Below are 23,310 nucleotides of genomic sequence, written 5' to 3'. Positions count from 1 at the left end.
GACCAAGGGCTCACAAGGGCTCAAAAAATAGAAAAAGAAAATAGAGACACCAAATAGATTGTAGAGCTGCCTTCAGTCATCATCTGTCTCTCTGGTCCTGCATAGAGTGGCAGAGCCAGGAAGATGAAGGCATTCTTCATGCTCCATCCTTCACGTCTTGTCAAATGTCAAAAGAGCAAGCAAAGGGTGTTGCTCCTACAGACAAGCCTTTCTTAAAGGAAAAGCATTTCTTGCCTTTTTCCTTTCTTCCCTAACTGTCTACTTTTTGTTTTCAAGTATTTAATGACTGATATGAAATTAATAGGCAGGTGACTTTTAATTTCTTTTTAACCTGCATGACCAGCTCCTCTGAGGTGTATCTTCTCTTTGCTCCATACTTTTGCTTGACCTTTGTGTCTCTTTCTGATGTCATCCATTTCTTTCCCATGTAACCTTTCTCCATCACTTTCTAACCACCATTTCTCTCCAGCCCTTAGCTCACTCCAACACCAGTTTCTAACAGTTTTCTGTTTTCATTTTCCTGCTTGCTGTTGCTTCTTGTTCCATGACACTTGCCACCTGAAGCTCAGGAAGAAGGTATGTGGCATGGTTTCTGCTTTCCTTCTCTCTCAGTGTGGAGGGAGAATGTGTGTAAAGAGATCCAGATCAAATGGTTCACACTCAATGTCCAGGACTCTGTTTTAAGTCACAGACATCAATGCAATAGTGGACATTGATGTAGTTTATTGAGCTGGTAGGAAATTTGGCCTGTTTTATTTGTTTAAAAAAACAAAACCAAAACATTTATGCATATGAAAGAAATAAAATGCATTTACGCATATATAAATATATATAATATGTATATAATATACACACAAATAATTTTTTGTCTATACATATATAAGTGTGTGTATATGCATATATGTGTATGAAAACAAACATATATATATATATTTATTTTATTCTACCATTTTTTACTGAACTGCTTATTTTTGGTGGAATGAATTTGTATCAAATGAATATTTTAAAGGGTGGGAGACACCCTGCAAAGTTTATATTCATCTGGTAAAATTCAGGAATTAATTTGTTTGAAATTTCAAAAAATAGATAAAGATTTTCACCATGTGAGAAAAAATGTAAAGCAAAAGAAAGGCAGCAGTTTTATTTTTGGTTCAAAATTCGCCAAAAGTTTGGTTTAGGGTATTTTAGCCAGCTCTAATAAAGAACAACATATTGGATGCCTTTTTATGTGGTTTTCACTTGTGGTCATATTCCCATATTTCAGTAACATTTATAACCCCGTAATGTGCCCATAAAAATGTTATTTTTAATTCTCTCTCACCCTGTAATTCCATCATTGTGTGTTCTTACCCATAATGGCCTGGGAGCTTGGCAAACCTCAGGAATGTTCCAATAACATATTTCCTGTTTTAATTTTTCTCCTCCCGTTTCTTTTGCTGTGTGATGTTTCCTACCCCCAGAAGAGGCTCAGGAAGAAGGTAGGTGAAGCAGCATCTCAGCCCTGCTGGTTCCTGCACCAGCAGGATGATGTGAACCTCGATTTTGCAAGATGGTAGAAGAAAGCAAGAGACAAGAGAAAGATGCTGGGATTAACTATCTGCAGGCAGACGGCTTTTCTTGTCCCTTGCACAAATTTCACTGAGGGTACCCCACATCCCTGAGTATCTGTGCAGACACCTCTGATCCAGTTTTGGGGAGGAAGCAGCACAGAAAATGTGGATACCATCCCTTCATCCAAGACCCAACATGCTTTGAGGCTGATTTTTAGCCTTGGGTATTTGTGTGCCATGGAATAACTGGTGTCTGGCTAGGAAGGTTTCTATCAGGTGTCAGCTGGTTTCTGCTACATAGCTTGGCAGATCATGATCAGATGGGTTTTGAAGTCAAAATCCCTCTGTGGTTAAAATATTTGCTTAGCCCTATGTTATAGAGTACATATGCTATAATATGTAATATTATATATAAAATATATATATTATAAGTTTATAAGCTATAATATATCATATTATATATAATATACATAATGCTGCAGAATTATAACCATGTAGATGCTGGAAGTAACCCCAGCTGGCTCCCCACATTGCACTGGCAAGGTGGGACAGGCAGGGTGGAAGAGGAGCTGGAACAGAAACTCACCCTTTGCACTGAGAGGTTTGAGATGTGGTGCTCAAGGTGCAAGGAGCCAAAGGGTGTGTTGGTTCCATATTTGCAAAGCTTTGTGCTATGGCCATATTTTAAACAGGGGTAAACCTGTTTGTAGTGCCACAATAGACCCACCCTGAGCAGTTTGCACCCTTTTTACAGCATCCAGGTCCAGATGGTTTTACATTTCTTGTGTGTGCTCTGGTCACCTGTCTCCATTTCATCTCCTCCTCTGTTTCCTTATTTCATACATCCCCTGCTTTTTTTTTTTTTTTTTTTTTTTTTTTAAACCCTCTGTTGCATTCACACACTCTTTAGTCTAACTGTTCTCGTTTTCCATCTCACTGCTTTTGCTTCCTGCCACATCCCACCTGACGAAGCTCCTCCAGCAGGTATGTGCCATCACCTTCCAAAACGCTCCCTGCTGTCCCTTGGTGGTGCTGGTGGGACTCGAGGGTGGTGCAAGAGGAGCAGTACCAGTCACTTTGCCTTTTTGCTTCTGTTGCCTTTGCTTTCCATGTCCTCTGGTGCCCGGCTCTGCCGCTGGCTAACACACAGGAATAATCTCAGTGCAGGAGTCGGCTCAGTGTAACCCGGCCTCTCTGCCCCATGCAGGGCTCACCATAAAGCCCATCTGGGCAAGGGCAGGGCTGTCCTCTAAAACTGGAGCTAGAGAGAGAAATTCCAGCATGTGATATTTGAGCTTACTGTGATATTTTCCCTCTCTGATACACTCCTGCTTCTTCCCTTCACGTGGTGAAGTTGTTTCCCAGCCGCACGTGTCTCAAATTCCATTTCCCTCTTGGCCATTAGCACGTCCTTTACTGGGATGAAACTGTTCCCTCTGAGCAGAATTTTCAGCCTAGTAAAAGGTTTTCAGCTTATTTCAGCTCATGTAACAATGTATTTCTCCCAATGTTCCTTTGCATCCTGTCCCGTGGCTCTTCACACCTAAAGAAGCTCAGGAGGAAGGTATGTGACGTGACTCCTGAATTCTTGTCTTTCAGAGTAAGCTCTGGCTTAGCCAGTAAACCATAGAATGGCAAAAGGAAACGAGAGTTACAAATAGGCATATTAATATAGACTAAAACTTGCCACCATTTTGTGTTTTGCACCGTCTGCCTTCATGTTCTGTCTTGACACTGAATGCACTGTCCATGTACGTGGTAATTGTTGCATGAAAAAAAAGCTTAAAAAGTGCTGGGAAATGTAAACCTCTTAAAAGGATGAGTGTTGAAAAGCCTTTACTCTGAGATTAGTTGGATCTCCTTGGCAGGCTTATTTTGGACCATTTGGGGTGGATCTGGCCTGCAGACTATATACAAAAATGCTCATGATTGGCTGACATTCTTACAATAGCCTTTCCACACATCTTTTTTTCAGCTTAAACCCCATGGTATAGAGCAAATGGTGATAAATTCGATGCTTTAGCTTTGCAAATTATTAAAGATGGTATTCTTGTTCATATAATGGAGTTTCTATGCCACTGTTTCATGGCAGTACTTGCAGCCACCCAAAACCTGCTGGCCTCAGGTTGTAAATCCACTTGGGCAAGTATCAGGGTTATGAAACAGCGTGCTGCTCATGGCTCTGGGCAGGGCTGCAGGAATGGCTGTATAAGACAAATGTCATCTGATATGGCTGCTTAAAACAGCTTTATGTTTTTATATCTCAGACCATTTGCACCCTCACTTCCAGAACTGCTTTTGGTATCCATACTCATTTTATTTCCTTGCAACGTATTCTTAGTCTTTCCCTCCGCCTCCGTTTTGCCCAAGTGAAAAGTTGTTCTGATGTTTCTAACGCTCTCATCTCCCTCTGCATTTTGCTCTGTGACTCTTCCCACGCGCTAAAGCTCATGAGGAAGGTATGTGCCATGACTTGTGAATTCCTCTGTTTCTGTCTGGGGTGGTAACTCGTGCAGGAATTCTGGAGGTGGTTGAAGATGAGCCGATGCAAAAAATACCCTCTGCACGGTTGCTTTGCTCTCGTAGGATACACGGTGTGATGAGTAATAAGTACTAACTGCTGTTTGAAAACAATGCCTGAGGCACAGGCTGGGCACTGCTGAAGTATTCCCCAGCACCTGATGTCTCCAGCCAGGCTATTCCTATGGACACCAGCTGGTACAGTGCTCCTCAAAGCACTTCCTCAGTGCCACGCCCCAGGGTTAGAGGTGGGACAGCTGTGTCCTGAGGCAGTACTGTGTCCCCCAGTCGGGTGCACCTCTTCCCCAGTTCCCCTGCCACTGCACAGAGACAGAACTCCCCTTTGCAGCAGTGTATGGAGATATGGGGAGACTTGCACCCAAAGTCCTGAGCGTTTCAACAAGTGCTCCAGCACGGTGTCATACATAGCTTTTACTCTTGGGGTAAGCATTGGACTAAGTGGCATCATTTCAGTTGGAGCACATTTGAGAAAAAATGTAGTATGTGCTTTTTCCATAACTATTGGGGTGTTTCTGGGTTAATGTGCATTATGCAAAACCAGGGGTGGCAGAGTTGCATTTTTACATGATTTTATATCCTGAATTAAGGTCCAGATCTGGTAAGACAATCTCTCTAATTGGCGAAATAGAAGGTCATGCTTCTTAAAGCATCAGCCTGGCAGCCCAAACCCATTTACCTTTCAGCTGCCCTTCTGCCTGCCCCTCTCTGCTCACCCAGCCAGGCTTCCATGGGATGCTTTATCGTGCAGGTTGGAGAGCAGTAACATGCTCGTGCTCACCTCCCCACATCGGTGTGCAGCCCTACACACCAGTGGTGAAATCCTGGGCACCAAGGAAATCAATGCCAGCTCCTCAGAGCCCATTGATTTCCACACTGGCTGGGATTTCTATGCACATGAATAAGAGCAAGTTGTCTATACCCTTTTGGCACATTCAGACTTATGGGTAATGGACTTACTTGAAATAGAAGTCATGTTTTTGTCAGCCAAAGGCTACCAGTGGCATTTGATTTATAACATTATGAATATATATGTTAATCATCTGCACTTTTATATCCAAACAACCCTTCCTCTCCACAATTCTAATTGACATTCACATGTGCCCTCTATTTCTCACTTAATCTTATTAATGGTGTTTATCCCTTTAACCCCCACCCTCCACCACCTTGGCTAAGGAAAGTGTAAGGGTTTTTAATTATCCTCTGTGTTTCTTGCTTTAATTCTCTTATCTTTCTTTGCATCTCCTTCCCTGCTACTTCCCTTTTAAAGAAGTCCATGAACCAGGTATGTGACTTCTGAATTCCTCTGCGTCAATCTGAAGGGTTATTGTGTGCTGGAAATTCAATTCCACTTGGCAATTTCACAATTGGGTCATATGCTGAATTGGGACAAAATGGAAAGTTTTCAACCAATCAAAAAGAAAAAAAAAAAAAAAAAGATGAACACTTGGTTGACAGCTTTTGAAAATTATGGGTTTTATTTAGTTAAAACATTTTGTTCCAACTTTTTTTCCCCCTCTCTCCTCTATGGAAGATTTCCAAATTTTGAAATGAAAATTCTATTTCAGTTGCTTCTGAAGCATTTCCTTTATGGATAATGTGGGGTATATATAGTGTAATGCAGGAACAAATCTGGAATAAGAAGTTGCCACAAGGCAAAAAGCGGAAAAGTTTTGTTGCAGAGATGTTAATTTCTCTGCAACCTTTATGGCTGTTAAATGTTTCTATTTTTTTGACCAAAATCTCAGCTAAATCTATGTGAGTTCTGAAACATTGAAATTTAATTGAAGCTATGATTTATGTTGGAAAATTTTAACAGTAACTCTAGTATTATACTCAGGAATTCAAAGATGGTGGAAGTAAACAAAAAATCAAATATTAACGATAAACTGTAACTTGCAGCTTCCTCACACCTCTGACCAGTCATAATTTCCTCATCACTCTGTGATGCATAATAATGAGGATAAAGCTAACTGCTGCATGAAAAATGTAGTAACATTTTTTGTAGACAAACATCTCAATGTATGAGCTGCAATAACAGGTGCTTACCGGACTTGGAGCCATCCTCACAGTGCGTATGGGAATGTTACAATGTTTATTACCTGGAAAAGCAGAAACTGAACTTGTCCTCTAAACTGTCTGTAGAAATTATTCTGTGCCATTTGGAGGAGCTCTTTTAAAGTAGTCACATCTCAGCAGCCTCCCACCCCAGCTATTTCCCTCTGCTGTCCACAGAGGGAGACCAGCCTCTTAGTTCAGATGAATGCTTTTGCCAAAGCTGGAGGGAGGTGAAAGCTGATTGATTTTTACATGACTTAATACTTCAACATTCATCTCTTCACTGCTTCTCATACCTTTCCTGTTCTCATCGCTTCTGGCTTCGCATCCTTCTCTTTCTAATCGTATTCATTTTTGTCTCTTAATCTGCACCTAAGGTTTTTCTGACTTTGATTTTCACAAGCTAAAGGTCATTGCTTCCATCACAGCTTCTTTGCCTGCCTCTGTACCTCTTTTCCATGATATTTATTGAACTGCTACTTACCACTTGAGAACTGGTTCTCTGTTATCACTGACAGAAGTATGAGCTTGAAATTTGTGCAAAACACAAGGTATTAACATAATATGACAAACAATAAAGCCGTAACAACAGCCTCCCCATGCTTTCTTTTCCCTCTGACACATAAAGCACAATAAAACCAAAAGACAATGTAAATATAACAAGCTTAACAAAAAGCTTTTATGTCAGAGGAAGACTGTCCCAGCTTTTCATGTAACTGTATGACTATTTAGTTTCTCTGTTATTAATGCTGTCTTTGCCTACCACATCTCCTAAGTCACAGCTTTGGCCTGCACAATTCACAGTTGATGTTGTAGAATTCTTGCTCTAATTCTTTCATTTTTCCTTCTTGACTCTTTCCACCTAACCGAGCTCATGTTTGTGACATCTAAATTCCTACGTACAAATCTGAAGTATTCCTGTACATAGGAATTTGAAGATGTTGAAGAATATCAGAATCATGAAGAATCAATCCATTCCTGAAATTCCCTAAAACTTATTTACCCTAAAGGAAAGCATAAATATTGTTTGTAACTGAAGGATCACCATCTAAGAAGCTTAGAACAAACTTTTTTAGTGTCCCTGAAAACTTTTAGGGCTGTGAGTGCCCCATAGCCCCGACAGAAAGCAGGTATCTGAGCTGCAGAAACCCAAGCCTGTTTACACTCTCAGGCAGTGGACTGCAGCAGGATTCTGGCACACAAACTCAAGCAGTTCTAGTCCTCTGCAGCAAAGACAAGCTCTGTGCAAACACAAATATTGCCAGTTCTGCAGAACTAAGCCTGGACTCTGCCAGCAGAGATTCTTAGATGGTGGAGTTTCAGATGCAGGCATAGGGATATATCTAAAGCGGTACCTCCTTCAGCAACTCTCACATCCTCATGCCAGCTCTGATAGCTAAAAGGGCAGCTGAAACCTGGGTAACACTAAATGCCTGTAAAAGTCTCTTCTTGGGTATGTTTTCTTTCAAATTTAAGGATCACCAGTGTTACTACACTTGCCCATGGTTTATAAATTTGCATGACTTAAACTGTTGCAAATCATCAACATTCAAATTCCCTTTATCTTTTGTTTCTATGGCATCTCCTTCCTATCTACTTCATACCTCACTGTTAATTACACTCCTTTTCCACTCTTATTAACAGTCCATCCCTATAACTCAGTCTGCAAATTATACTTCTTCAACCCAGTCTTACCAAAATTTGAGGTGATCCCTTCCTGCATAACTTATTTCTAATTCTTTTATCTTCCTTTCCTGTGTTTTTCCCCTGACACATCCTACTAAATGAAGCTCCCCCTCCAGGTATGTGATTTAACTTCTAAACTCCCTGGTGTCTGTCTGCTGGGATGGTGTGTGTGCAAAGTGAATACAAGGTGACAGGGGATAACAACTGAGCAGTTAAGGATGGATTATAACCTGCATGCCTTTGGGATGGTTCTATGTTAGTTTAATATTTTCTCTCAGTGAAGAGTAATCAGCAGTAAGGGGGAGGAAACTTACCCAATTGCATGAGAATTTCACTAGAAACTGGGGAAACACATTTGTGAAAGGGTAGCTCAGCAGAAAGTCGCCTTGTGGAATGCGTTAAATTCTGCCCTGTGATATGAGAATGAATGTTTCTTCCTACAGGGGAGGATTTATTTCAAATCTCAGGGCAGAATTTGACCCATTGACTGTACATGGGGAATATAAAACACTGTGAGAGTTTGTGGTTTTTTTATACCTGCTTTGCAAAATATTTGGTGGGGTGTGTGTGTATGGCTGAAAAGCGAAATCTCCCCTGCAAATTCACATTGCTGATTTATTCCTGCTTTGCCAAAACCCAGAAGAATGACATGTAGACCTGCACAGACTTCTAATGAACCTTTTCTTCCTATGAAGTAATCTGTTTGTAATTTTACATTGCAAATGGATTTGAAGAGCAGCAGTACATTTTTACAGGCATCAATGCTGTCTTCAAGGAAGAAAATGGCCTGAGCCATAGATCTAGAAGGGAACTGAGCTTCTTTGGAAGTTAGCTGAACGTTGATGATGAGTTATGGCAGGTATTTCAGCAGGTTTCTGAACCACACTGTGTTTATTTCAAATGGCTGAAATACTGTTGTAGTAAAGGATGGGTCCAGTAGTGCTTTGAGAGTGCTGGCTATGTTCATGTGCATATTTCCAATCAAGGTAAACCTCGGTACACTGTGCTGTCAGGTTGTGCTTTATGCCATATGATGATTAGAAGTGTTTTTTAAGCACTGCACTATTATCATAAATCTACCTCTTTTACCTTTCTTGTTCTGTGACTTCTCTTTAAGTGTTATTTCAAATGTAAATATTTCACCTGTTTACTTCTTAACTTCATTCTTGGCTCCCCTTTTCCTCTCTGCCCCTCCTCCCTGTTGGCTCAAAAGCTCTTTTGGTGTGTGAAATAACAAGTTCCTTGTTGTCATTCTCTTGTTTTCCATCGCAACTTGTTCCATGACACTTCACACCTGAAGTTCATGAGCCAGGTATGTGACACGACTTCTGGTTTACTCCACCTAGGTGCAACATGAAAGTGTGTATGTGTGTGAGAGAGGGAGAGAACAGGAGTCCTGGGCTGGTAGAAGAGAAGAAAACAAGAGAAACAAACATTAACCACAATTATCCTTTGCAGCCTTTTTCTCCATTAACCTCCATGCTTACTTCTACTTTAACATTACAGCATTTTAAAGTCCTGACAGTCTCTCCAGTTTTCTCCCTGCCTTAGTTCACTAATTCCTTTTTTTCTTCCCCCCTCATGAGTCCCCTGGTCTCTTTCTCAGGATTCCAAGAGCTTTAAATAACTGTTCTGTTTCTTGTTTTTTTTTTTCTATTTCCTGTCTTTCCATCACTGCTTGCACCATGACAACAGCAGAGGAAGCTCATGAGGAAGGTATGTGACGTACCTACAGACCCTCATCCTTTTTCTCTTTCAGTGCTGAGGAAACAGTGTCAAAAACACTGACATTGTTCAAGAGAAAAGAGTATGGGAGGGAAATGATCTCTCTAGATGGATTTCAATGAACATGGAGAAGGGGTTGTTTGTTAGCCAATTCAAATCACCAAAATGGGTTTTTTTTCTTCTTGTTCCATCTCCAGAGAGTCCAAGGTTCCCAGCATAACAGGGAGGGAGTGGGGACAGGTGCTCTTAGCACAGTGCTGGTTGTGGATTGACTACTGTGCTTCTTCTCTTTGTCTTTTGTCCTCCAACCTACAGCCAATGAAGAAGGCGAATACAATGATGGTAGCTCAGTGTTGTCTTAGGACAACAAAGTCATCTTTCTAATATCTCACTCTCTTTTATGTGTTTTTGTTCCTCACATTCTTTTAAACTCAGGAACTGGGCCAAAACATCTCTGCTGCAAAGAATCGCTCACTGTGCATATCCAATCACCCTTGGGGAGTCATTAGTGTATTGAGAAGCCTCTATATCCTCATTAGGATAGTAGATGGTGAAAATCAAGTTCTAGAAGCTTGCTCTGGACTTGTCTTTTAGTCACAATCTGTTGTACTCTAGCTCTCATCAGCAAAATGAGTCTATCCCCAGAAAATCAAGAAAGAATCTTTTAAATCACAGTGGCATATTTGAAAATGGAGCTGAGCCCTGCATAGACATGCATCCCTCACACAGCCTTAGGTGGCCATGGGCTCCAGGCCTGAATCTACAGAAATGTAAACTTCTGCTCAAGCCATGCACTTAAAATGATGCTAAACATTAAGCATCTATTCAGATGGGTGGAGCTAAATATAGTCTGGTTGCAATGCTTGGTTGAGTGGGTGCTGGAGCACACAGCTAGGGACAAGACTCACATGAAAGGACCAAACCTAAGTGTGTGCAGGGTCAGTGTTGCTCTTGTAGAAGATAATTTAGCCCCTCCCTACCCAGTTTAAACATACAGAAAGTTCTTATGGAGTTTTAGAGGCTGTTGAAGTAATAGGATTCTTCCTGACTGCCCCAGCCCCTAGAGCACCCAGGCAGCTGCTTCAAAAGACAAAGCCCAGCATCACTTGAAAACACCCTGCATTTTCTGTGTTTCCTTGTTTTGTTTCATTTTGCTTTTGTAGATTTTTTTGTTGTTGTTTTTCTTTCGTTTTAATTTTCTTGCTCGCTTTTCAGGCTTCTTTTTTAATTTAGGGAAATACCCTGAGGACCTTCCTGAGCCCCTCTCTGTCTTTCTTTTTCTCATTCTTTTCCCTTTTTTTTTTTTTTAATAGCACATTGATTTCCTTTTTTTCCCAAGGACACAGTGTGAGTTAGATGTGTTGCTTCTGAGAAGTGGGATTAAGGGAGGGTGTTTAGGGATTTCTGAGTGAAATAAAAGCAGTTCAGATGGATTCCCAGCGAAGGAGAGCACCGTGTGAATATCTCATAGACTGGGCAGGAGAAAGCAGGGTGGTGGTATTTTGGTGGTGTATCCTCTCCCTGCGTGAAGCCTTTTGGAAACCAGAAACTCAAAGACTCTCTAATCACCAGGGCAGTGAACTTGGATTGGCAGTGTCTCTTACCTTCTTTTGGCAGGGTTGCATGTGGGGATTTTGTCTCAGCCCCATGGCTCCTAGTCAGAATGACCGGAATGACAGTCAAAATCCGCCATAGGAACAGGAATTTGCTTTGACAATTCCTGCTTGTCAACAAATTTTGGCCCAGTTCCTTAACTCAGTGTCTTGAAAGATGGGGCATTTCAAAATAAATCCTATCCCTGGACTGCTTTTGGTTCATACGCTATGGACAAAGGCTGGGTCATGCATTGCAGAGGATAGATTTTTTTTTTACTGTTTAATTTTTAATAAAATACCCCTTTTTTCTGGTTTTCTGGAGGTACCTTTGAGAATTCTAACTAGAATTTTTTATTTCAAGAACAACTAACCTCATTTTTGCATTTTTACAATTGTTTGTTGGCATGCTGATTTGGTGGCAGCTGAAACCAAACTCACACTGTTATTGACAGACAGGTGTCGACCCTGGCAACCAAGCTCAACAAACAAAACCAGTCATTTCCTGTCTACTCTTTTCCCACCCCACTCTCTCTTTTGAAGTGTTACTAACTGGCAGTTTCAAGCCAAACAGGAATGTTTGTGGAAATTATCTGGATATGTCATGAAGGAAGGGAATCCTGTGTAAATAACATACCCGACTGACTGGTTAATTATGATTACTTTTCCTCTCTCCAGGTAAAAGGCAATTTAGCTAACATGTTGAGAAGCTCACTGGTTATTTGAAAAGCAAAACAAATAAGAAAAATAAGTGGAGGAATACAAAAGCATGCTGTTGGCTAATGGTATTTTTCTTCAGGAGTGATTTGGGACTTCCTTTATAGTGGAGCAGTCTAAAATACATTTGTAATTACGTGCTGTTTATTTTCTTAGCATTGCTCTGGCATCTGGAGGCCTCAACTGAGATATGTTTTGGCAGGCAGTGTTCTTGCAGTAAATGAGAAAAGTCTAGCCCCTAAAATGTCATTAATGAAATTTGTATGGGAAAGAGTGGAAAAAAAGGAAATGTCGGTTTCTGATTTCTTTTACACATCTCTCACATCTTTTCTCTTGATTATCTCAATAACACATTTCCAATCACTCTCTCAGTTTTTCGTTATCCATCACCCTTACATCTGATTGCCTCAATAAATTTTTTCTAGTGTAAGTTTTTTGCTATTTTCCCTTCTTATAATATTTAATTTTCTTTTTCCTATTTTTTTCTATTTGCTATTCCAAATTTCCACCATTCGTCCCTAAACTACTGGATGCAAATAAGCATTTGAAACATATATCTTTCTGTATCATGATATTGATAACAGGGCTCATGCACCCACTGCTGGGGCGGTAATTTTTATTTTTATTTCACAATTCATTTTTTTTTACCAGATTCAGTAGGCTGTGAGCTGTTTTACTTCACTTCCTTCCACTGAGCAAACACAGGGAGAGTCTTGTACCGCAGAATCCATCAGCATCCCTGAAAGTTCAAATGTAGTGTGTGGTTATGAAAGTCAACCTGGGTCTCTGAGAGAATGGGCCAGAATAAACACATAGGTTTAATTTATTTCTGTTTGTGAGAGTAACAGCACTGAACTTGCTACCATTACACTGGAGTTAATAACTAAAGTTAAAAAAGAATAGCAGGGAGGGGAGTTGACCACAAGCACAAATGTTAAGCAAGTAACTCATAAGACCAGCACATGTCTGAGAGCCAGGGAAAGGTCACTTGTTGCAAGGGAACCATTCTGTGATGGTTTAGCCTACCTGTCAGGGAATTATGCCTCTCCTGGAGATGAAAAGATCATTCCCACTAATGCCCATGGGAATTTTGCATGTACCTCAGCAGGAGAAGGTGCTTGCTAAGAGAGGATGGTCTTTCCAAGCTGGGTTTGAGGAACACCACATTGCAGAAGAATAAGCATCATCCCCATGGCACCAAGGTATCTCAGGGACAAGTGCCCTAAGATGTCCTGTAAGCCAATGAACCTGGGGAAAACGTGTGTCATAAAGGTTTTCCCCTTCTGGCCTTCATGTGAGGCATTTGAACAAAACTAGTGAAAGCTGGTTATCACTGAGACACGATTTTGTGAATTCAAGTTAATTTTAACAAAAAAAGTGCTGATTGAAAAAGGCCTAATTTTCTTCTACCCTCCAGCCCAGCTGGCCTCCTTAGAGCTTTGGTCAGGATGGTTTGAGAAAAATAATTTTGCATTTACACAAACGACTGCTTTCCAGATGCTACGTTTGGGACTTTTATAGTCTCTTGATTCTTTTCTGCCAAATTCTGTTTCGAGGGTAAAAACAGATTCACTCCTAGCAAAAGGGGTGTGTGAGTGTGTGTATTTCTTTTGGAAGTGCTTGAGATTTAACCAGTTTCTCTGTATGTTTCCCCTAAGATTAAATTTCCCTTCCCTCCTTTTACTTTAGCAGCTGGCATGATTTCTGTTGTTTTAACTTTCTTCCTCTTTTTCCCTTCCTGTTTTGCTACATCGTTCCAAATACAGAGGAGAAGCCCAGAATAAAGTAAGTATGATGGGCAGAGTTTCAAAACCCTGGGATCATTTTCCTAATCTAGCAGAAGCCCTTAGGTTCTGTATTAGGCAAGTGGCCACCAGAAGCCTTTATCCAACTCTCCCTCACGCAACATCCATCTGTTTGTTCCTGCATGCCTTTCCAGGATGTCTGCTTCCTTCAGAGGATGCCTTAGCAGCAGTTACTGGCCTGGGCCTTAAGACCTGTTCCTGCTAGAGTCAGAGAATTCATGGACTGTCTGAGATGCAGAAGTCTCACAGTACCCCAAAATATAGGCAGCTCAACAGTGAATGCTCTGTGAGAGGCCATGGCTGGGAAGCTGCCCTTTCCATCCAGGATCGCTGACAGTGGGAAGGGTGGCAAATGTTGAGCTGGCTTGAGTTGAGCTTTACTAAGGTTTCCTATGGACCTGCTGGCTCTGGGCCCCAGCACTTTCCCTTCCCACCCTGCCAGCTGCCCAAGATTGGAGCGTACAGCCCTGCACAGGCAGACTCACAGACCAACATCTTTCCATGTGGTAGGGAATGACCATATGCACTGGGGATAAAGAGGGGCTTTAGGGGTAACTCCCTGCCTTGCACAACCTTCCAGGAAGGACAATGGTCCTTAGGACTTTTCTGGAGTAGTTTTCCACTGATGTGCTCTTTCACCCCTCGCTATCTCCACCAACATCCCCCCTTGTCAGCATGGTTCCTGAGAACAGGGCAGGATAGGCTATTAAAAAAGCTGCATATTCTTTAAGACGAAAATCCTTTATTTTTCTTTTCTTTTTGTTTTGTTTTTGACTCTCTGCAGACTAACTGCTCCTAAAATACCAGAGGGTGAGAAAGTAGATTTTGATGTAAGTATTCCTAAGACTGGCTGTGTTTGTCCCTTATACCTGATAATAAACATGAGTGCAAACCCACATAATTCCTCCTGTACTGGATATTGCAGAGGGTAAAGGCAAAAGTATGATTGATTTCCCACTTGATTTCAGCAAAAGGCTACTCTCTGCTCCCTGAAACTGTCTGAATGCATTCACTGATAATGTGACTAAGCTAAAGTCATGTATTTCTTCTTTTTTATCTCTTTGAATCTTTGAAGCCACCATAAGGAGGAGAAAGTAAGTGTTTTAGGAACCTCAGATCCTCTGTCCAGTTGTTACAGATGGCTTGAAAGTTGCAGGCCCTCATCTGTTGCTGAGAAATACTAGCTAAAATTACAACAATAAGTAGAGATCCAAACACCTTCCTACAAAGTTGTTAGAAAAATGTAGAAATTCTGGTGTTGAAACCCTCCACAAAAATATTTGCTTTTCCCCAAACGCAGGAATATTTTCTAGGCAAGATTTGTATTACAAAGCCAAGAGGAGTCAGCTAAGTATATGCAAAGATAGGTGTGTCAGCAAAGCCATGTATAAAATATGGTGTAGGGAAATGGGAGATTTGTATTTACACTCTGGGCTCCTGACTGTTGCATGAATAAGTGTCTGATTGCACCAACAGCCATTAAAGTTAATCCATAGATTTCCATGGAAGTCTACAGACACTTTCTACTTTTGTTTCTCTGTGTATGCAGGGTGCTGGGAATGTCCAGGACATAATACCTAGAGCAATATGGACTTAATGAGTTTTCCTGCTTTTCTAGGACATCCAAAAGAAAAGGCAGAACAAAGACCTGATTGAACTGCAGGCCTTGATTGACAGCCACTTTGAAGCCAGAAGAAAGGAAGAGGAAGAGCTGGTTGCCCTCAAGGAGAGGATTGTGAGTCCTTGTACTGCTGTTTCCCTGTACTAGATTGAGAGATCATCTGTAGATGAGAAGCTGAAACCACTGTCAGACTTTGACAGAAAGCTGTGCTGTCACATACTGAAGTGACTGCTCAAGTCATCATCAAATGTCTTCTCTTTCTTAGCCTCTTGTTTTATATCTGAGAATTGTACAAGAGACCCTTCTGCATGTTCTAGAAAAAGGTTGCTCACACTGAGTGAAGCAAAACTCTTGGTAGTGGGGTGTAACAGTGGAGGCAGGTAAAGCCATGATGATGATGATCCAATGCCTCTGGCACTGCTCCCTGCAGGAGAAGCGCAGAGCTGAAAGAGCAGAGCAGCAGAGAATCCGGGCCGAGAAGGAGAAGGAGCGTCAGGCAAGACTTGCGGTATGTGTCTTTGCTTCCCTCTCCTTGTCTCTGCATTGAACTGGAGAGATCTCTAGAGACAAAAAACCAACAGGTTCTGCTTGCCTCAGTCCAGAGGTGAAATGAGCAAGGGTAGAAAACAGGAGTTGCTAATTCTCATCAATGTACTTCTGTATCACATTCCCTGCACTGACACTGGCTGCTGGGAAAGCTGGGAGTCTGTCCTAGAGTAACTTGTTTCGTGTGTCACACTCCACAGGAGGAAAAGGCACGGAGAGAGGAAGAAGATGCCAAGAGAAAAGCTGAGGATGATCTGAAGAAGAAGAAGGCTCTGTCCTCCATGGGTGCAACATACAGCAGTTATCTGGCTAAGGTAAAATCATGGATTGATGAAAGAAATATGAAAACAATAATCCATTAAGTTGACTGGGAACAGTCTTCATTAGCAGTTGAAAATACGGCCCAATGTTGAAATTGTTTCATTCAGGCTTGATTTCTGCAGTCTGATGCTAACTGATATTCTGAAAATAGGCTGACCAGAAGAGAGGAAAGAAGCAAACAGCTAGAGAGACAAAGAAGAAGGTCCTGGCAGAGAGGCGCAAGCCCCTGAACATTGACCACCTTAATGAAGACAAGCTGAGGTAACATGTTTATCCTAATTTATGGAATGTAGTCCACTGATTTTTGCTCTTACTGTCCTGAAGTTTTCTCTGGTGATAAAATGAGGTAGAGGAGGGGACCTTCCTTGAAATTCATCATGGGACACATTTAAGTAGTGCCCTTGCTTAACCTGGAGGATGGAGGAGTAATGGGAATGTAGGGAAGTGTTGAAATGGTTTGGTATCCCTCTAGCTGTGGTCCTGGAATAGCTCTGCTGATTAGGATTAGTTGCTTACAGGACTGGCTCTGGGATTGGCTGCACAAGCCTACGGACTGGTATCTGGGGAATCTGTTCCCAGGGGTGAGTTAATGCTGCTAAGGTGTGAATGGGATCTCCACGAAGGCTGGAGGTTTGCAAGCTAAGTGCTCTGCTGCAGAGCAGTCATCAGATGATAGTCTGGACTGCACATGTTGGAGTTTACACATGATTGAAAGATGAAGTTGGCTCACCTCAGCCCTGACACAGATGAGACTGCTCTGCTTATCTGGGTGACCTTCAGAGTTCTGCTTCCTTCTTGTCTGATTCCACTGCAGTCTTATCTCTCATTAAGAGTTAGGGGGAAAATTAGAGGAATTATGTTAATGTGTGACACATGCAAGACTGCAAGTCTAAAAGATTTGAAGGTGAGAAAAGTGTGACCTTGAAAATGATGAGTAGCTTTAAGAGAACAGAGAGGGTTTACAGGAAGATGTGTGAATGGCACTAAATAAAACTCATGATGTGAGTTTCATATTGAATGAAGTGATCATTGATGTGAAAACAATGGAAAATCTCTGATGTCATGTGTTTCTTCCATCTTCTCCCATAAACACACAGGGACAAAGCTAAGGAGCTGTGGGACTGGTTATATCAGCTAGAGACTGAAAAGTATGACTTTACAGAGCAGATCAAGAGGAAAAAATACGAGGTGAGTTGAGAAGCCATTTTGCTAATAGCCCTGGGTCCAACATGTAAAATTCTCTGTGATTTCTCTGGCAAAAATAATGTTGTGACTTTATTTGGGTCTCCAGTGACCCTGCAAGCAAGCTGCTTGGTACTGCATTCCCCTAATTTGTACTTGAACTGGATTTCAGATTTTAGGCTAAAATTGAATAGGTTACTTCTAAGGTTTTCAGTACCCCATGGAAAGGCAATCCCAATGGAAATTGGACTCCCTGCCCTCTCCTGAAACATTGTTCATTCTTGTTTATCTATAGGTAACTGGCCTGAAAATTCATTAACTCTGAGTTCACACACCTCCATCGCATAGTAATATTTTTAGATCCATCTGAGTTCAAACTTGAATGTTGTAAGTTTATTCCATCCCACAGAGATTACCTGTGGACTGAGCTCTCTGGAGTCACTGAAAACTGTCTCCAGCCAGGAGCATCTGACTGAAGTGTCATATGGTAACAGAAAGTAGACACGTTTCCTTCTCACAGTCACTGGATAGGGTGGCACTCACCCACATTAGGTTTCAGTGGCTGAGAAATCCTACTGGATCTCTCTCGGTCTTGCTCTCCTTTTAACTCCCAATCACACAGACACGTGCTACAGGCAGTGAGCAACACCAATGTAACTATCTCAATCTCTCTTAGATTTTAACAATGCGTTGCAGGCTGCAGGAGCTTTCCAAGTTGTAAGTACAATGAACTTGCCTGTGTAACAGCAGCAGCAAAGGCTACCAAATGCATGAGCCTGCCGCATGGTCAGAGCCAGGTGCCAGACAGGAGCTGGCACTTGGCTCCAAGTGCAGAGAGAAAAGAGAAAAACGGATCTTGTGTCTCTCCATTCACTTCCTTTTTCTCTCCCTTTCCATTCTTTGAAAAGATATAAAGTGTGGTAATTTAGGAAAAGAGCCAGGACACCAACAGGGATTTGGTTAAAGAACTGAGAATTCAATCTACTGACAGCACCTTAAAATAATTCCCTATCCAAAACTCCATATCTAAAACCAGGTATTACATGCAAGGGGACATCACCCTGATGCACCTGGGATAAGTGCAGAAACTTAGGGATACACGTGTAATAGCTTGGACTACAGCATATAGAGAACAGTGTGGGGTTTGGAAAGCCTCTCCACCTTGTGGCACATGGTTATCTAGAAGATTGGCAGAGGGCTAGTTTAAGGATAACAGGCCAAGTGGGTGTGGAAAAACAGGAAATAAGGCCTGGGGAGGGGTACATGCTTTGGTAATGAGACCTCTGCATAAACAAAGAGGTGGGTGCCTGCTGATGAAAAGCAAGGAGACAAAGTACAAAGAATGAGCAAAGGAGAAGGAAAATGCCCAGCTAAGATGGGAGAGGAAAAGTGAAAGAATAAAGGGAGGATGACAGCAGGAAAAAATGAGGAGAAAGGTAAGTGAAAATAGGAAAGAGAATGAAGGAGACACAAGCAAGGATGCAAGGGAGAGACAAAGGAAGGAAGTGGGACACAAAAGTAGAGCCATTCTTTAGCTCTAGTGTCTGTTGCTCTTTGGTGCTTCACTGGAGAGTGTCATAGTCACAAACATAAGGTTATGACTGAAGGTAAGTCTTAAGTGCTTGGGTCAAACTGAAGAAAACTGGTTCTCCTCAACACTAGGGGAAAATTCTTGGTTGGAAAATATGAATTTAAACTGCTGTGACAAATACTAAAACTTCCACAAGTAAGTACAAAAGCAAGTGATCTGTTGATCTTTCCTTGCTTGTGTTGTCCTGTTCCTGGTGACATTTCAGTCTCTTAATTTTTTGTTTGCCATGGAAAGACATGAGCCAGGAATTACCAATTCCTGGGACATCTGGAATGTATGACTTTTGTTTTTCTTTTTTTGCACGCCGGGAATGTCAAGTGGGACTTCAAATATTTACAGAATTTGGGTCATCAGTTCTTGGACTGGCAGAGCCTGTGCCGAATTTTGAACTGTGCCAAAAGCAAAGCATACCTCTCGGCAAGGGCATTTCTTCAACCCAGGAAAATTAAACTGAACACACACTAGTTACAAATGAGAAGATGGAGGGGAAAAAAGAGGGCTCCCTATCACACCCTAGTGTTTTGTAGGCTTTTCCAGTACATGAGTCCCAGCATTTCAGTAACGAGTCCAGGCCTACAGACCAAACTGAGTTACTAAGTCAGGCCATAAGGTGTTTATCCCATGCAAGGTAGGTATGTGCTTTCCTATGCATCAGGCCATCTGCTCTTATTAAATGAGTGGCTGGGAAAGTGGTGAGTGCTGCAAGCTCCTCACCTCCTGCTCTGCCAGCCAGCAAAAGGTATTGCAGCAGAATGTCATACCCATCTTCTATTCTGGAGGTCCCCACCCAAAGACCACTGAAAATCTTTGGGTTTACACAAACACCTGATGTTCAGAAGCAAGGGAAGAGTGAGAAGGTGAGATTGAAACATGCAGGTGATGGAGCCATCCAAGAGCTTTCCAGCTGGCCAAGGTGACATTCATTCCAGTTTACCTGCCTGCAGCTGACATGTGAGTTCATAGGAGATTAATTTCAATAGACAGAAACACTTCTATTAAGGGTTATAAAATTCTAGCTCTTCTGTCCCTTGACATGTGCAGATTTATTGCCATGAAGTAACATTTCTGTCCTTCAACCATGGGTGAGCTTTTATTTCAAAGGAAGTATTAATTCCTTCTACAGGCACCTGTTTCAAGCACTTTAGCAGGTAAAACTCTCCTCTCCTTGAGGGAACATGGTTTCTTTGTCTCTAAAAACCCTGGTCATGTATGTTGTTTGCAGATTGTCACCCTCAGAAACCGGATCGATCAGGCCCAGAAGCAGTAAGTATTTATATCCCCTTCCTAGCTCCTGGCTTGGGGATATCTTCTCAGTGTTCGAATGTGTCACTTCAGCCTCAACACTGACATTTTCTTGTTGCAATGAAATGGGGCTAGAGATGGAAGGGCCACTCCCATCCTGCCTCACATTGAGAAAATGAAGGGGAAACTGAAGTGAATGTAACACCTAACAAGAAAAAAATCCTGTTTCTTCACTATACCATACCTTCAAAAATTTCCTCTGCTTATTGTTGGGTTTTTCAAACACCTGATAGAGGTGCTTTGAATACTTGAGGGAATACAACCCTTGTTTATGAAGGATAAACAAGTGGTTGCTAAGATTACGAAGAATGGTGTGTAACAAGACTAACATAATGGGATTACTGTTGTGAGTTCTTTTCACTCATCAGCTCCCTTCCACTTTCCTTCACCACAAGACTACTTCATTACTTTTTTGAGTCTAGTATCCTTATTCTAGGTATTTTAATGGATTTATGAGATACCAGGGGTAGACACAGCCTGGGGGTTAGAACATGCAGAAGACTAACACTCACAGAGAAGTAACTGCAGGGCAGAAAGGGAGAAGTCTCCAATGGTGTGTTTGCTCTTCTTTGAGCATCTGTATCTTTTTAGCAAAGTCATGCCAGGAATGAAGCAGTGATCTTTGGTGGTATCTTTGGATGACAGGAGTGACCAGTTACTGCCTTCCCACTTCCCAAAGACACCCTGACTTATCAAATGAACGTAACACTGGGGGATTGGTTGTCTCTAATGCCAAACATAAGGCTTGACCTTCCTGTGGTATTTTCTGTACAGAGGTGTAGGCTGATAAACCTCAGCAGAATGTGCAGACAGATGCCCTGGTTTGTCTGGATGTTCCTGCTCTTGAGGGGCACTACCACACCACCCACAACAGCCTGCTGCCTGCTTGTTCCCCCAAAAGACATGATACTCTCTCAGGACATAATCTGAAAAGGTTGCACTGAGAAGTCCAGAGCTAATGAGATTTCTGTGTGCTTAAATTTCTATCCACGCTAGACACTATCATTCCAAAGCAGTGCCTGCCAGCATGTTATACAAGGATCAAATGAGTCTTTTGCTTCAGACTTTATTAAATCTCCTTAAGCACACTCTAAAGGTTAGGTGTAACATCAAACATCACAGGTGCTTGTGGACATAAAAGGACTCTGTCTTTGTTTGAGGAGCTATTCAGTTCCTACACTGGGTTTTGAACCTTCAGAAAGGCTGGCAAAAGGGACATAAAGCTTAATTTAATATAAGCAGAAAGTGCATGCTCTCTTTTATGTAAACCATCAATTTTTTCAAATAGACCAAGCCTATCTTGGTCAAAGGTAAAGTATCCACTATATGTGTGTCTCTGTCACTGTGCTACATCCTTCTGTAAATATGGCTGGTGCTCTTGAACCAATCCATGGGGCAGCAGAACAAAAATCTCCCCAGTTGTGATGTCCCCATGTTTTTCTTCTCCCTGGAGGAACCAGGGGTTCTGAAGAAAGGTCTCAATTGACAGCAAGGCCCCAGCACCTTGTGTTTGGTCCCCAACCCCACAATCTGCCACATCAAAGATCTGTCCCCACTTTGCATGTGCTTTGGTTCAAGAAGCAGCCTCATGACTGTGTGTGTGAGATGGAAGGGTTTGGGGGTGTGCTGAGCCCCACAAAGCAAGGTGCTGCTAATGGGAACTAGTGCAGAATCTAACTCAACTAACTTCCTGCCTAGCCCCATTCTGAGTTCAGGCTTCTCAGGCAGAAGGTAAGTGACTTGCATGCAGGATTGTGTGCAAGAACCCTTGGAGACAGTTTGCCTCAGGTGCTTTGAGTGGAGAGTGTAGCTGGACTGCTCCCACACACTATGAGCAAGACAAGGATACTGATATGAGAGCAGGCCTAAAAGGTTGGTTGGATTGTTTTGGAGGCTCTTGCTCTCATGGTATAAATAGTCACTCTGCTAGAGCAAAGCATTTCTTAGTTGTATAGTTAGTGTTAGTGTTCAGCTTTTTGCCTCCACTGCTGAATGGAGCATCTGGGGAATTTGATCAGAGCTCTTTCGTACTGAGCAAATTTCTCTAGATAGAGCTCTAAATCCTAAAATCCAGAACATAGCCAATTAATATGCAGAAAACATTCGGAAAATATCAAGTCTGTGGCTGCACAGACCTGTCACTTAATTTGGAGACCACCTAGATTGCTACCCTGATAATCCAGGAGTCTGGAAGGGTCTATCTCTTTCAGGCATGCACATCCTGCCTCTCACACCAAGAGCCTCAGGAGAAATCTTTTTCCACAATATCAACAATATTTTTCTTAGGATGTGGTAAATGGCAGGTGTGCCCAGCATGTGAGAAGTGAAAGCAGCTGAAACCTAATCTAAGAGTCAGAAATGCAGAGTGGCCACAGAGCCCCACTGCTTCCATCATGCTGACATGTTTTTCTTTCCTTTTGCATTGTAGCAGCAAGAAGGCAGGAGCCAAGGGCAAGGTTGGTGGGCGCTGGAAGTAAAGAACCAGGCAGGATGGCCTTTAGTGGTGTGCTGAACCCCTGCTGGTCTCCTCTTTCCTCCTTCACCGGTCACTTGTGTTCTCATGCCTCAATGATAACAAAAATCGCATCAGCCTGGATTGGCTATTGCTGCTGCTTTTCTTCCTGGAGGGGTCTGGTGGCTTCCTCAGGCAAGGGGAAGCAGGTTCCCTGTGGAACTGGGATGACCCCTTGCTGGCATCTTCAATTCCTGCTGAGCATGTCCCTTATCCTCCTGATACCAGCCCTATGCTGTCCTGTAGATTGCTGTGTACAAATCTCTGGATTTTGTAAATAAAGCACAACCAGTACCTACTCCAATGACAGCCCTCTGGAATGGTGTATTTTATTTTATTTAATGCCTTCCCATTTTCCAGGAATTTGGGAACTTGTCCAAACCCTTACTTAATATCATTTGATCTGTCTCTACATGGGGGAAAAGGCTCAGTATCATCAGCAAAGACTCAGGACCGGGGGCCTGTTTCAAGCTGTCATACAGACACATACCAAGAGCTGACTGTTCTCAGGGAGCTCATAATATGGCTGCCAAATGTAGTTCAAATTGACTTCAAAGTTTGAGT

General features: G+C 42.1%; 1 protein-coding gene across 6 annotated transcripts in view; it reads left to right on the top strand.

Moving 5' to 3' along the window:
* Nucleotides 1-23,055, top strand: part of TNNT3 (troponin T3, fast skeletal type) — a 30,194-nt gene extending 7,139 nt beyond the window's left edge. The window contains exons 5-19 of one of the 6 annotated variants that reach the window (XM_086894297.1): nt 1,461-1,478; nt 2,523-2,534; nt 3,100-3,114; nt 7,937-7,948; nt 9,133-9,144; nt 9,528-9,548; nt 13,633-13,651; nt 14,456-14,501; nt 15,290-15,406; nt 15,723-15,800; nt 16,039-16,152; nt 16,311-16,420; nt 17,257-17,347; nt 20,155-20,195; nt 22,663-23,055. In XM_086894297.1, coding sequence (XP_086750423.1) covers nt 1,461-1,478; nt 2,523-2,534; nt 3,100-3,114; nt 7,937-7,948; nt 9,133-9,144; nt 9,528-9,548; nt 13,633-13,651; nt 14,456-14,501; nt 15,290-15,406; nt 15,723-15,800; nt 16,039-16,152; nt 16,311-16,420; nt 17,257-17,347; nt 20,155-20,195; nt 22,663-22,711 — 755 coding nt within the window. In that variant the 3' untranslated portion in view covers nt 22,712-23,055. Of the gene's footprint in view, nt 1-1,460; nt 1,479-2,522; nt 2,535-3,099; nt 3,115-7,936; nt 7,949-9,132; nt 9,145-9,527; nt 9,549-13,632; nt 13,652-14,455; nt 14,502-15,289; nt 15,407-15,722; nt 15,801-16,038; nt 16,153-16,310; nt 16,421-17,256; nt 17,348-18,017; nt 18,059-20,154; nt 20,196-22,662 lie in introns of all 6 variants that reach the window. The other 5 variants (XM_086894296.1, XM_023928985.2, XM_023928989.2 and 2 more) reach the window with 5 other exon arrangements.
* Nucleotides 23,056-23,310: the final 255 nt, after the last annotated feature.

The sequence above is a fragment of the Cyanistes caeruleus genome, chromosome 6 (assembly GCF_971803275.1).
Source record: "Cyanistes caeruleus chromosome 6, bCyaCae1.hap1.1, whole genome shotgun sequence".
Taxonomy (NCBI): Eukaryota; Metazoa; Chordata; class Aves; order Passeriformes; family Paridae; genus Cyanistes; species Cyanistes caeruleus.
This window is presented reverse-complemented; position numbering and strand designations above follow the sequence as displayed.